A 14,557-nucleotide genomic window follows, 5' to 3' on the forward strand; every position below is an offset into this window, starting at 1 on the left:
GAAATCAATTTAAATAACAACTAGAAGAAACTACCAGGTTCAATTAGTTTTTACTGAAAAGCTGATCCCCAGCCAAGAGCTGTGAGCTAAGTTGCTGTTTATTGCTGCTGCTGCCTGTAATGAAAAGAGGCAGAGGTAGGGATATAATGGATGAAGATCTAGTACATCAGAAACCAGTTATAGCCCACAGAAAGATGTCTCTTCCAGGAAGGATCCACTTTAAGAAAAAGTTGGGCAACAACCAAGGAGAAATTATTAGGTTAAAAGAAAAAGAGGATAAAGAATCATGAAAGAAATTCCAGTCCTCTTAAGAAAATGGGAAAGACCTTTACCTTAAGCCTAGGAAAAAGAACACCAAAACGTGATTGGGATATTTTTGGAACACTACCTTTGCATGAAAGACCCCTAGAAAAGTCAGTGATCCAAGTGGGTCTGTGCTACTACTCACTGGTGTCATGGTGACAAGAGGGGAGGGGCCCCTTGGACGCTTTAAGAGTTGTTGGGCATGCAGCTGGATGTTGGCTCCTCCATCTGATGCTCGCCGGCCAAGGGGGCCCATTCCATTTAGCAGTTGTAGAGTGGGAGGCTGCAGCAGTGACTGCTCCTGCCAGAGACACAATGGAAGAGGTGTTTGATGGGATGGGAAAAAGGGAGGAGGGAGCCATCTTACTTTAACCTTATGAAACTAAAGGCTCTTTTGATCAGAGTTTAGAGGGAATTACAATTCTTCCTCATATTCTTTACAAATAAGCCCTCTCAATCCAAGTAGGAAAAGAAAATCTTCCTTACCCAATGGAAAACCATTTAAGTCCCAGTGATGATAAGGTCCAAGAATCTAGAGGAGTCTCAAAAGATGCTATAGACATTCCTTTTTCCCTTGTCCACATACCTTGTACTCTAACTGCCCGGTTGGTTGCAGATTTTGCATAGGGAGTAGATTATGCACAAAATTCATGTTATGAGCCACCTGGGGGAATGGAGCCTGGGGGCTGACTCGAGGAAAGCCTGGAAGAAGCTTCTGAAGATCTTCTGTGACTTCCGTGCTGACAGTAAATAAAATTTAAAAAAAAAAGAAAAAAAAAAAAAAGAGAGAGAGAAATTCAGTCTGGCTCTTATTCAGAGCACTTTCTAGGAGAGGTAGCATGGGATAGTGGAAAAAGGTAAACCCGGAATTAGGAAGTCTTGGTTTTAAACTCACCTTTGATCCTATTTCTTTGATCACAGACAAATCATCTAACCTGAGTCTCAGTATATTCAACTATAAAAGTGGCATTTATAGTATCTAATTCATAGCGTTGTTGTGAGGAACAAATGCTGTTAAGAGATGTAAAGCACTTTGAGAACCTTAAGATTCTATCTAAATATCAGCTATTATCATCTCTAAATGAGAAAGAGGCTAAAATTCAGCTTTGTTTCCTGTGGCTTCTGTCAGTTCTTTCTATAGCAATGGAGAAACCCAAGGGGAGATTGATATTAGTGCTAATTCTCAGACAAAGGCAAAACCAATCTTCCTTATCCAAGAAAAAAATCATGGAAGTAGCCAGCATCATGTTGGTTTCTAAAGCCTCAGAGGGGAATAAAAACTTTCAGGAGAATGCAGGTCATTCACTTGAAACAATGGCTACCCTATGTTTGAGGCTGATCCATCAAGCAAAGAATGTAATTATGCTCATCAGCGATGCTAGGGAAAAGAAGCCCTGTATCTTTGGAGCTGTCATGCCACAATAGAAGCTTTTACAACTTTAAAATAAGAAATCTTTCCATCTAAGAGAATGACATAGGGCTCCACCTCTTTGCAGCTGACATAGTCTGTAGAACCAGAATATATCTGCAGAATGTTCAATCACATGAGACTAAAACACAACAGGCACCATGGTAGCATGTAAAGAACACTTTTTTTGGGGAAAATCTATTTGTAGAAAGAGAATTGAAATTTTACAAGACAATCCTGTTTTACTAATATAACCTCTGTGCTAGGAAGAAAAAGGACTAATCATATACCTCAGGATCCTCAGCCTATAGGGGAGGAACAGGGAATGCTGATTTCCAAGGTTAGGATTATACCTTAGATGTATGCATCACTCTGGGCTGGCTCATATATTATATCATATGCATGTAATATAATATATTACATGCATATGATATAATATATTATAAATTTTGAATCTGATAAACACCTTAATAGTATCATGAAGGGTGTCAAATTCACTTGAACTTTGTTGTGAGAGTATGAGGGAGGGGAAGAAAAGGAAACTTTGATTAATCTTTTATAATTATATATATACATATATGGAGGTAATCAAGGAAAGGGACCTGTAGCATTTAGTGGGAAGACATAGGAAGTTGGTCTAAAATGGTAATATACATGGAATGAGTATGTTCTCTCCATATGATTCCTTTGATATGTATCAGGACAAGATGACATCTTTCCAACTTAATGTGTAAAATGGCAATGGAACATGGCAATAATTAGCTACCCATACTCAACAAGGTTGAGTTCAATGTTTGATGAGTAAATTGCTATAAAAATAGCTAATTGCTAAGAAGCAGAGTTGTACCTCCTAGAGAAGAATGGTCACTGAAAAACTGCAATGTAAGAAGAAATTCATTGTGCTGGTATATAGAGAGCAATTACTCAAATACTCACCGAGGGTCAGCCACACCCACTGTGTGCCTCCTCATTGAAAGGTATCGGACCAGGGCTTCAGGAGAAGGCTCCTCACCTTCATCACTGTCCAAATTCATTGTCCCATCCGTCTGAAGCAGGAAAGATAATCAAATTGAAAGATGAAAAGACTGGTATATACCTTTTCTTACAAAGATATGCACAATAATTATACAAAGATAGCTAGCTACTGAGTACTTACTATGTGCCCAACATTGTGCTGAGTGCTGAAGATATAAATACTGACATACAAGATACAGTAGTAGTGGAGTCAAGACTAGCCCGGGTGGAGGAGCGACTGGGAAAAGCCTGAACTGAATCCCGAAGGAGGCAAGGGTGAGGAGAGAGAGTATTCTAGGCATGGGGAAGAGCTAGTAAAAAGGCAGAGGCAGGAAAGAGAAGACACTTCAAGCAGGCCAGAGTAGCAGGACTCTAGATGACATATCAAGGAGAGAAGCACAAGGAGATTAAAAACACAGGAAGAGGCCAAGTGGTAAAAGTTTTTTAAAAATCAGATAGGAGATCTCTTTGATCCTTAGGGCAACCGGTGGCCACTGGAGTCTACCGGATAGGATGATGCTGTGGCATGGAGGATGGACTGGAGGGAAGAAACCAACCAACAGGCTGCAGCAATAGAGCGGGGGAGAGGTGACGGGATCTATGTCAGAAGGGTCCTGGTGAGTGGGGAGGCAGGGACAACTGCAATGCAATGACAAGACACAGCAGCAGGCCAGGTTTGTGAGACCAGGATGAGGAACAAGCTGAGGACGAGTGGTGCCCTCAGTAAGAAGAGAGTTTGGAGGCTCTGAAGTAGAAGATTTAGAGTCCTGTCCTGAAGTTGTTAAGTTTGAGAACCTATGAGATAGCCTGTCAAAGATGTCCAAAAGGTGACTCTGGTGGGACTCAGTTCAGAGAGACTAGGGCAAGGTTCTCAATGAACTCATAGGAGTTGACAAGATTACTAAATGAGATAGAACAGAGCAGAGTTTGTTAAGTTTTATTGTATCATGGATGCCTCTGGAAGTCTGGTGAAGCCTAGGAACCTTTTCTTAGAACCATACTTTTAAATGATTGAAGGAAATACTAAATTTCACTTAGAGGTAAGTAAAAATAAAAATGTAATTTTTTCATCCAAGTTTAAGGACTCTAGGTTAAGAATGTCTGATATAAAGAAGAAAAAAGGGACAGGACAGAGTACCAGAGTACATAAATAGTGGTAACATGAACTAAACAAAAATTCAGGGAAAAAAACTGGGAAAGGATAGTCAGAAAGGTAAGAGGAGAATCAGAAAGAGGGCAGTGCCACAAAAACCTACAAAAACTTAAGTATCTCAGAGGCAAGGGCACTAGAGCAAGACAGCTGATACTTCAAGAAGAATGAGGACTGAGAAAAGTATATTACATTTGTCAATTAAAGCAATGGTGTCAAATTCAAATAGAAATGGTTCTCTGAAGGCTCCGTGATGATTAGAAAATCACAAATTAACATCATCACCTATGTTGAACCCTATTCTAATTTGTGAGTCATACTTGGGGATTGCTCTGGCAGTATATTTATGAATAAATGAATGAAAAGTTCCTAACTTTGGAGACAGAGACAGAGAGAAAGAGAGACAGAGAGAAAGAGAGACAGAGACAGAGACACACACCCAGAGACAGAGAGACATAGAGTCAGAGAGAGAGATAGAAACAGAGACAGAGAGACAGAGTTGAGAAATCTAGTATAGACAGCTTTCTCAAGGAGTTTAGTCAAGAGGAGAAAACAAAAACTTCAATAAGTAGCTAAATGACATAGTTGCATGAATTGAGAGTTTTATTGGTTTATTTATTTTAAAGGATGGGAGAAGCAATGGCATGTTTGTAGGCAGCAGAAAGACTGTTATAAAGGGAAATATTAACAATTGAAGACAGTGAGGATGCAAAAGTAGCAATCTGATGCTGAAGACAGACTGGAATCAAGAATACATATAGAAAGGGGTTTGTCATGGTGAGAATAAATACCTCTTCAAGTGAGCTAGGGGAAGCATGAGATGGTGGGGAAAAGATATTAAAGTGATGAAAAATGAGTAGAAAGGAAGAAGAGGGAATCCTCAGCAAATGATCACAATTTTTTCAGTGACATCTGTGGTGAAGTCCCTAGTTGAGAAGGTAGGGATAAGGGATACCATGGGAAGTTTGAGAATGTTTGAAAACATCAATGTGATGAGGAAGATGATGAATTAATTAGAAAGGTAGAAAAAGATCTCCTTCCTGTTATGAGGGTCCAAATTAAACTATGTAACATAAGTTTGTAATGGATTTGTTTAATATGGTTTCATAATGTTTTATAATTGTGTTCAACAAATGAATCAAAGTGAAGGGAGTGTAATGAAGCTTAAAAATATTCCTTAAAGAAATAAATGAAAACTCAAATAATTGAAGAGAGATGAATGGATCATGATATTTCCATGCCAATATAATAAAAATGACAATACTATTGACATTTTTCATTGGCATTGATCATCCTCACCTCTCTTGAGTTTTTCTTCACACTATATCCATTTAGTTTTCTTTCAGTCTGATTGCTTCTTGTCAACTGACTCTGCAAACTCATCATCATATTTTCTAACATTGGGTTTTCCCTAAGGTTTATCCTGGACCCTCTTTTCTTCTCCTCTTAATACTTTTGGTAACTTCATCATATCCATGACTTTAACAATCATTTATATGTAGAAAACTCTCAGATATATAGACAGACATCAATAGGTACCCATCTAAATATCTAGAGAAATAAATATTTATATCTATAGATCTACATATATACGATTGGGAGTTATCTACATAGGTATATATTTTTTCATATCCATCCATCCATTATCATTATCTATCTATCTTCTACATCTATCTGTCTATCCATCTATCTCTCTCTGGCCAGACAGACAGCTTTCATTACTATGTTAGTTAGCATTATGTTAGTAAGCATTACTGGTTGTTTATTGGACATTTTATACTGAATGTTCCCAAGACATCATGAATTCAACATATCTAGTAAACTCATTATCTTTCCCCTAAAGTCATCCTTCTTTCATATTTCACAATTTCTCTCAATAGAATAACCAGCCTTTCCAATGCTGAGTTAATCTCAGAATTAATTCTCAATACCTCACTCTCCCTAACCACACATATCCAATTGTTTGCCAAATCCTGTAGTCTCTATTTATATAACTTTGCTTGTATCTACCTCCTTTTTCTTACTTACACAACTACCACCTTAGTTCACGATATTCAGATATAGCAGAATATTTTCCTTCTGTAAGAAATGAGGAAAGGGACAAATTCAGAGAAGCCTGGTATTCTGGTATGCATGGATGCAGAATGAAGCAGACAGACCCAGGAGAATAATTTATCCATTGACACTAACTACAATATCTTGAATAAAAAATCTTTGAAAAATTTAACTCAAAAGGAAGAATATAGTGTTTTGGACCTAGAGCAGAAAGATCTGAGTTCAAATCTTGCCTCAGACACTTGAAAAGTTCTGACCCTTGGCAAATCACATAACTTCTTTTTCCCCATTTTTAAACAAGTGGGTTAGATTAGGTCCTTTAGAGCTCTAAGTCTTGATCCTATGACTAAAAAATGCAGTAATCAAAAATGACACCCAAAGATTGATGATGCAATCAAGTCTCCCACCTCCTGGAAGAATGCAGATGGATGAAATGAACAAAATGAGATATCCCTTTTTAGATACAATCAATGTGAATTTGTTTTGCTCAAGAATACTTCTGTAGTAAAAGAGAGGGCTCTTGCTTCTGGAGGGAGTTATGGGATGAGGGGGATGTGAAAAAAGAAAATAAGACAAGAGGATAAATGGAATACTTTAAAAATATTCAGAAGAACACAGAAGGCAGTTCAAAAAGGGGGTAGTAGTGTTGGTACTACTGTGTTAAATTTAATGTGTACTTTGAAAGATTAGGAGCAACAATGATTCGGAATTTCAATGTACAATCTTCTTCTTGTGTGTGCATGTGTAAAGCCCATGTTGGTCAAGTTCATAATTAAAAAAAAAATATTGGGGGGGAGGGGAAGATGAGGAGGGTTTCTGCCTGTCAGGGATAGATACTTGCCTCCACAATTTGATTTTCCGGATTGATAAGCTGCACCTGGGGAACATTGATGCTTACAGCGGTACCTGCTTGCTCCGTCTAGAAAACAGGGGACATACATTTGAGTGCATACACATAAACAAGTGTGTGCACAGACACCATAATCAGTGGAGAAAAAGAACTTATTTTTCCGAGAGCTTTCATTACAATGTTTAACCCTGTTGCTACTCAAAATCTAAAAACTACTGAAACAAAATTATCATTAGGAGAATCCCTCCCAACCTTATTGAAAACAGCATCCTGTAACTGAATATCCTGTTGGCTGCTCAGCCTCTCATCTTCCTCCATCAAAAGAGCACCAGTTATCCTCCTGACCTCTGAAAAGGAAGATATACCCTAGGGCTTGGGAGGTTGGAGTGGAAGAAAGGAGAGAATGGGACAAGGGTGGGGAAAAAGAGGTCTAACTGATTGTGGCTCCTGTGACTCAGGCCTAGTTTTTAGGCAGAACAGCTGTTGCCTATTCTAGACCAAGTACACTAAGGTTGCTGCTCACCTGGATAGTGGCTGGTGCGGGGAAGGTCATGGTCCGAGGTACACTGGGAGGTCCTCCAATACGCAGGTTCTTATGTCTCTTAAGCCGATCACATAGTAGGCTATAGATTGCACTGTAGTGATCATAGGCATCTGTCCTTAATGACTGCCAAAAGAACAGGGAAAAGCCTGATAAAATAAGACATCATTGTCTAAACTCTTTCAGTAGCAATAATGAAGTATAAAAGCCTGTAGGCAGAAAAAAGAGAAAGGGACATAAACCATATCATACCTTACTCTATTTTCCATTCCCTATAAAGTTACCTGTAGTGTTCGCTCCTTGTCCAGTCCCATTTCCACCATGGCCAACAAAACATCTTCATTCAGAGGCTCCATTTGTCTTTCTACCTTCAGATGCTGGCATTCAGTTATTAACTGCAAGGTAAATTACAAACTAAATTATTGAGATAGGTTCTCTAAAACAGAGTGCCCTTCATATCATTGATAGCAAAATTTGCTAGTTTGGAATAGCTAGCTTAGGGATAATGTTGAAATGAGATATTCCTGTAAATAAAGGTTTGTTGTGAACATTTTGTTCTGTGCCTTATTTATTTATTTAGGAGGGGGATCCAAATAGGATATTCATGTATAAATCATTTTTGCTGAAATGATGGAAATAACGGGGGAAGGACTTGGTGAGCTCAATCAAGAGGCTGGATATACTATGAAGTGCCAGGGAATTTGATGTAGGATGCATGCTGTCTTGCTATTTTAATATTCATTAATATCCCATCTAGGCAGTTCTACTTTGCTCCCTTAATGTTACACAATAGCTTAATTCCACTTCCTACCTTTTCAAGTCATGGCCTGATTACAAAATCATAGCCAGGAAACTGCAGCCACCCCTAGGCAGATATTGCAAAGCTCACCCTTTCAAAGTTGGGATCAGCTTCACCCAACTTCATCCATTTATGTTTGCAGATCTGCTCCATTGAAAGGCGCTTACTTGGATCCAATACCAGCATGTGTCGGATCAAGTGCTCACATTCTGCAAGACAGAAACAGTAGGCTACTTATTCTTGGGTTGGGGAAGTGGGGGGGAAAGAATTCCAAAGAATTGGGGAACTATAGTCAATTTCAATGTATAAAATTGCTAAGATTCTTTGCTTTTCAACTTACTCCTGGGCTTTTGCCATTTATTTCACTGCTCATTCAATCAAAGGGGTGAAATTCAAATTAGTCAATTTGGTTATTTATTAATTTTTTCATTAAAAGTCCATCCAGGGAGATTTAAAGCTACTAGCTACAATAAGGCTAAGTAAAAAATTTTGGATATTTCATTTTTTCATGCTTTCTCTGGTCCCATTCAATTCAGCGTAAGGTTGAATGTCCTCTACAGATCTCTGGTCTCTTAACATTTTTCTAAATATTTAATCTTTTTCCCATACATAGTTTTGAACAATATAAAATTTCTGGCTGAGGAATTTGAGTTTTTCAGGGTATGTTCATCTTAAAACTAAGGGAATTAAAAGATTTGTGATAGCACACTATGGAGCAAATATGCACCCAGAGAGGCAGTTTATTAATTCCCAAGCTACATGATACTTTCCCAAAACTCATGAAAACTTTTAAGTATTCCAGTGAATAACCACATGAAAGTATTTAAGAAACTCTGTGTATATTATTCTGTGCTATGTAATATATAGGTAAAGGTAAACAGACACTGACTCTTTGGGATACTTTATTATAGATCACAGCAACAGAAAACAGGCTTAAGAATTTGAGTTTTAATTCTAGCTCTACTATTCACTTTCTGAGTCACAACTTCTACGGACCCAGTTTCTTCATCTTTAATATGCAGAAACTATATGCAGAAACCATGCTCACAAGATTATGATTAAATACATTTCATTTAATACAATTCATTTGTCCATTTTCCATTACTGTAAAATGAGAAAACACATAAACATGGTCTGAGAAGTAAAAATAATAACAAAAGCTAACAGTTATAAAGTACTTGCTATTCTCCAGACACTGTGCTAAGAACTTTACAATTATTATCTCAATTGATCTTCACAATAACGTTGGACAAATAAGTGCGATTCATCCCTTTTTTTAATAGATGAGGAAACTGAGGCAAATAGAGATTAAATGATTTGTCCAGGCTCAAAGAGTTGGTAAGTGAAGCTACATTTGAATTCAGGTCTTCTTGACTCCAGACCTAGTCCGCCACCTAATGAACCAACTAGAACCCACTCTCTCTCTCTCTCTCTCTCTCTCTCTCTCTCTCTCTCTCTCTCTCTCTCACACACACACACACACACACACACACACACACACACTCACTCACTCACTCACTCACTCACTCACTCATACACATGCACACACAGGCACATAAAGCAATGAGTGAATGAATTTAAAAGAGGCCAGCCCTCTAGTTTATCTGAAACGCGACCCGTGGGCTTATATGCACACTGGCCATCACACTCCCTTCAAACCTCTTCCCTCGGCTCACACGGTCACCTTCCACCTGGACTATACAACAGCCTTCTGACTGGCACTCAGCCTCCACTCTCTATATGCTTTATCCTACACCAACCAGGAGGCCAAAGTAATTTTCCATAAGTGCAGACCTGACCATCTGGCCCCCTTGTCCAGCCAACTTCTGTGGCTTCTTCATGTCTCAACTTAGCCAAACCCCACAACCTGCCCCCACCTTCTCTCTCTGGCCTCACTGAGCGTCATTCACCACTCCGGTGCTCCTCCAAGGCACTCTATCCCCCACCAAATGAGACAACATTTGAAAAGTGCTTAGCCTGGCACACAGTAGGCACCTCACAGAAGCTTCTACACAAAGCTTTCTCATTCCCTCATCTCCTAGGCCCCTCCTTCCCTCCCTGTTTTGTACACATTTTAATTCCTTAATTTGTGACTTAGGCTGTCTTTCTGCACACTTAACGCACCTTCCATTATAAAATGGGCTCACAGCAAGCAGGGGTCACTTCCTGTCATACTATTCCTAGTGTCCCCTAGCCTGGTGCCGGCACTCGGCACTTACTGACTGACTGATCTAGGACCAAAGATAAACTCTGCTCAGCCTTCCGGCTACAGCAACTTCCCTGGGCCTCTTACACAGCAGCCTCCTCTCTACAACTCTACTGCCCACACCAGCCTAGCCTCCTGGCTCATCCTCACTTATGACGTTCTGCTCCTTCCCAGCACAGTTCTCAGCCCTTTAGGAACTCCACCCCTCAGACTCTTTAGCTGTACTTCAAAGCTCAGCTCAAGTACCCCCTCCTTTATGAGGTCTTTTCCAATCTCCTCAGATTCTATACTTTAATACTTAGGAAATATATAATGATAATGATCATTTACTTTTTGATGGTGACATCTTTCTATCTCCTACTGTATTTAATTTTCTTAACATTTATGAAAAGTGTTAAGTTCATATTGATCTTCTACTTATTTTATACTTACTTAAATGTATACATGCACATTAAATATGTGTGCTGCTTCCTCAGAGAGAACGGACTGTTTTATTTTTGTCTTTGTACACCCCCGGCACTTAACATCCTGCTTGGCACATAACAGAAATCTGGTGACTGTTGATTATCTTTTATTTCTGAGCTGAAATCATGTATGCAATATAATCACTTTTCATAATATATTATGAACACTGTATACAATTATCTTCAAAAGAATGAAAGCTGACATTACCTCTAATTTTTAATTTACTCTAACCTTGAATAATAAAAACATTTTTTTAAAACCCCACAAAGCTTCATTACACTGATTGCATACCAGGCATTTGAAACTTGCCCTTGCTCTGTGATTTAAAATACAGTTTTTGGTCACTATGGCTGTAGTCCTACATTCCTACAGAGTAGAGTAATTGACTTTTCTTGCAGCATTAAGCTTTTATTCCCACTTATATTATATTTCTGGGCCAGCCAATCTAAAACCCACAATTATAGCTTCTCTATATATGGATGAGAAATGCCATTGACAGGCATGGTCTGCAATTATTTGGGGGAAGATACTGTATTTCATTCAGAAAGCCATGGGTGCTGAAGTAGCTCATGCATATTCTAAACCTCTAGATGGCACTCCTCTATTTTCTTTCAACTTCAGCCCAGAATTTAGCACCTTAGGACTAAACCACATTAGTTCTAGAGGAGACTATTTTAACAGAATAACCAAATACAGAACTGTGGCTGGAAGTGAAATTTCCCAAGGAATATTTGCTGAAAAAATAAACACCCTTACTCTCTGAATTTATAGTTTGTGACATATTCAATTTCAGGGGCTCTATATCTAAGGCGTTTCAGTATATGAGTGTATAAATGATCAATATGAACGTTACACTTTTCATAAGTAATAAGAAAATTAAATACAGTAGGAGTTAGAAAGATGTCACCATCAAAAAATAAATGATCATCACCAATTTGTATTTCCTGAGTATTTAACAGATATGAACTTGATTTATATTTAAATACACTTTTCTCATCTGAAATATGGTGAAAAGGTTTAAAAAGAGAATAAATTATAGCTAAAAATGGAAATTCTTCTAAGAACAAAATCAACCTCAAAGATATGTAATTCAAATAGGTGAAAAGAAACTAAGAGTCTTGGATCAAAGAGAACAAAACACCAACTTTTCCAGATGCTAAGCAAAGGCCCCCACACTAGCTTACTCCCTGAGGGCAGGGCAGAGCCTTGACAATGAATAAAAATGAAAAGATCTGGGCTCCTCCTCAGGAACCAGCATTCTGAGTGAGGGCCAGAGCAGAAGTCTCCCTTCACAACGCTGCTTTCATCTGTTCCAAGTGAGACGCCAAGCCGTCTCTGTAGAGAAAATCACCATGGCTCCAATGAAACCCAATACACCAGCAGACTGCTAACAAGAGGATGTTCGTTTTGCAACCAGCCTCCATGTTCTGACAGGCATCTGGATGACTGAGGAGAGAGTTGTCTTGGGTGCAGTGTCTTAAAATTGGAAAGTTCCTGGGATAAGAATCAAAAGTGGAAGTAGGGCTAGATTGATAAAGGCTTGGAGACATCCATGATCCTGATAGCTGTTTCCTTTTGAGTTTCAGAGGACTGATTTAGCCTGGAAAAGGAGAAATCTGGAGAAAAGAAGGTGGGAATGAGGAAAAAACCTTTTTAAAACCCAGATGTGTAATTTTAATGGTATGGGGAGCACTCTGCATTAATGCAGATCAGCAAGATTCAGTACTGAGAGATTAAATACTTTCCTAGCATATAGCTAGTATATATCAGAAGCATATCCTGAACCCTGTTTTTCCTAATTCCAGGGTGACTCTCTATCTGTTATAACATGCAACCTTCAAAGCCAATTAGGACTATAATGTAAAATATGCTGATTTAAAAAAAAACCAAACCAGTTATTTCCCACCCCCTCCAAAAAAAAAAAAAAAATACTGATTTCTACAAGCCAGGGAGATAATTGCTCTAATAGCTTCCGGAGGGTAAACCTAAAACCCTATCACATGAGCAACATCCAGAAGATCTGGTAATGTTTAGCTCAAAAAAGAAAAGGCAGCAAGGAAAGTCATGATAGCTATCTTCAAATATTTGAAAGGCTATCATATATAAGTAGAGAATGTATCTAAGGGCAGAACTGGGACAAATGAGCAGAATTTATAGGAAAAAAGATTTTTTTCTCAATATGAAGAAACTTTCTGATAAGTGAAGCTAATAATGGAATCTCATAAATTATTAAATGGAAATGCTCAAGCAGAGACTAAATGATTATCATGGATGATATAGAGAATAGTCCTATATTAGGTGGCCAGTAAGGTTTAATAATTTCTTAATTGAACCTTAAGGTTCAATTCCTAAATTTCAAATCAGAAGAGGTTACCAAGGGATTCTCTCTGACTAAAGATAGACTGGACAATCACCCATCTATCTTAGAAGGTTTCTTAAAGGCACAAGACTGGACCAGATGACCTTGTTGTTCCTTACAGGAGTAAGAATTCATTGACTAGACTGTCATTCTCCTCACCAAAGGAGCAACACTGCCATCTGATAAAATGTCTGCATGTGGTCACAGTATGACAGTTATCATGTGGTGAACTGAAACAACCTTTGGCAATGAAAAACATCTCTCCAAAAAGCACCCCACCCCCACCCCCCAATGCCATTCCCTTCACAGGAAACAGATCTGGGGAAAAGACACAAAAGGAAGAGAAACAAGATGGGAAGAAAGATTCTGGCAAAAGTAATGCAAAATCCATCTCGGTGCTTGTAACAGAGAACTACCCTTTTAGGGATAGCAGGCACAGATTCAATTCCATTTAATTCAGCAAACCTTTATTAAATACTTAATGGATGCTAGGGACTCAGTGGAGAGACTCTGCTCCTCTGCTCTCTACCTATAAAGTCTCTCCCCATGTGCTTTAGTTGCCCGTGCTTTCTTTTTATGGTGCTGTACCTAGTGTATGCATTGTAATTCCTTCCTAGGAACACCAAACTCCTTTGTATGTTCTCCCCCAGTAGAGTCCTAATAAAGGGACAAAGTCATTATATAACGGTCATGCAGACCAGATTTGTAATTAGGGGATGCATGTTTCCCAACAGGAGATCCACAGATGCCCCATTCTTTGACACTAACTAGCAGTGTGACAGCAGGCAAATAAACTAAACTTTCTGGTGTTCGTTTCTGCACTGGTAAATGAAGGTGCTGGGTTCTGTGACTGGGAAGGTCTCTTCTGGTTTCAAGGGCCCAGAGAATATGGACTGGGTAAGCTGATGGTCACGGTAGCTATGAGATGAGGTGAAAAACCGAGAAAGTCGCCCTAAGAAGATAAGCAGGATTCTGCTGGGCTGGCAAGTTAGCTGGGGAGAGAGACACATGGGGAAAAGAAAAGATTGGCTAATGTAGTCTGATTATTGAAAAAGTAATGAAGGAAGTAATGAAAGACTGGAAACAGCAGGTTTTCCTCCTGAAAAAAAAAAAAAAATAATGAAAAGGGGGTAGTGGAAATTTGGGAAATCCAACCACAAAGTTCCCAAAGCCTATTCCTATGATGGAGTGAGAGGCCAACTGTCCCTCAGCTCTCTTATGTGCTGCCAACTAATGGGACCTGGCACAGAAGCTATTTCTAGCCTTGTGGGCAGAGGGAGTGGCCTTGGAAGAAATAGAGTCATAGATTCTTTTAGGCCACATGAAACTACTCAGGGTTGAGGGAAGCACCAGGCATCTGTTTGTCAGAAGGAATGAAAGGGGAGGCAAGTAAGAGGTAATTACCCA

The 14,557-nt window shown here is 38.9% G+C and overlaps 1 protein-coding gene across 8 annotated transcripts in view; it reads right to left on the reverse strand.

Moving 5' to 3' along the window:
- The window catches only part of SIK3 (SIK family kinase 3), a 263,061-nt gene that overhangs the window by 28,071 nt on the left and 220,433 nt on the right, over window positions 1-14,557 (reverse strand). For 7 of the 8 annotated variants that reach the window (XM_031961307.1, XM_031961309.1, XM_031961306.1 and 4 more), the window contains 7 exons: window positions 8,211-8,329; window positions 7,606-7,716; window positions 7,304-7,447; window positions 6,772-6,849; window positions 2,648-2,757; window positions 890-1,043; window positions 449-604 (listed from right to left, as the gene is read on the reverse strand). In XM_031961307.1, the coding sequence (XP_031817167.1) occupies window positions 449-604; window positions 890-1,043; window positions 2,648-2,757; window positions 6,772-6,849; window positions 7,304-7,447; window positions 7,606-7,716; window positions 8,211-8,329 (872 nt within the window). Of the gene's footprint in view, window positions 1-448; window positions 605-889; window positions 1,044-2,647; window positions 2,758-6,771; window positions 6,850-7,303; window positions 7,448-7,605; window positions 7,717-8,210; window positions 8,330-9,622; window positions 14,250-14,557 lie in introns of those variants that run through there. The other variant, XM_031961312.1, reaches the window with a different exon arrangement.

This window comes from Sarcophilus harrisii, chromosome 3 (genome assembly GCF_902635505.1).
Source record: "Sarcophilus harrisii chromosome 3, mSarHar1.11, whole genome shotgun sequence".
In the NCBI taxonomy this organism is placed as follows: domain Eukaryota; kingdom Metazoa; phylum Chordata; class Mammalia; order Dasyuromorphia; family Dasyuridae; genus Sarcophilus; species Sarcophilus harrisii.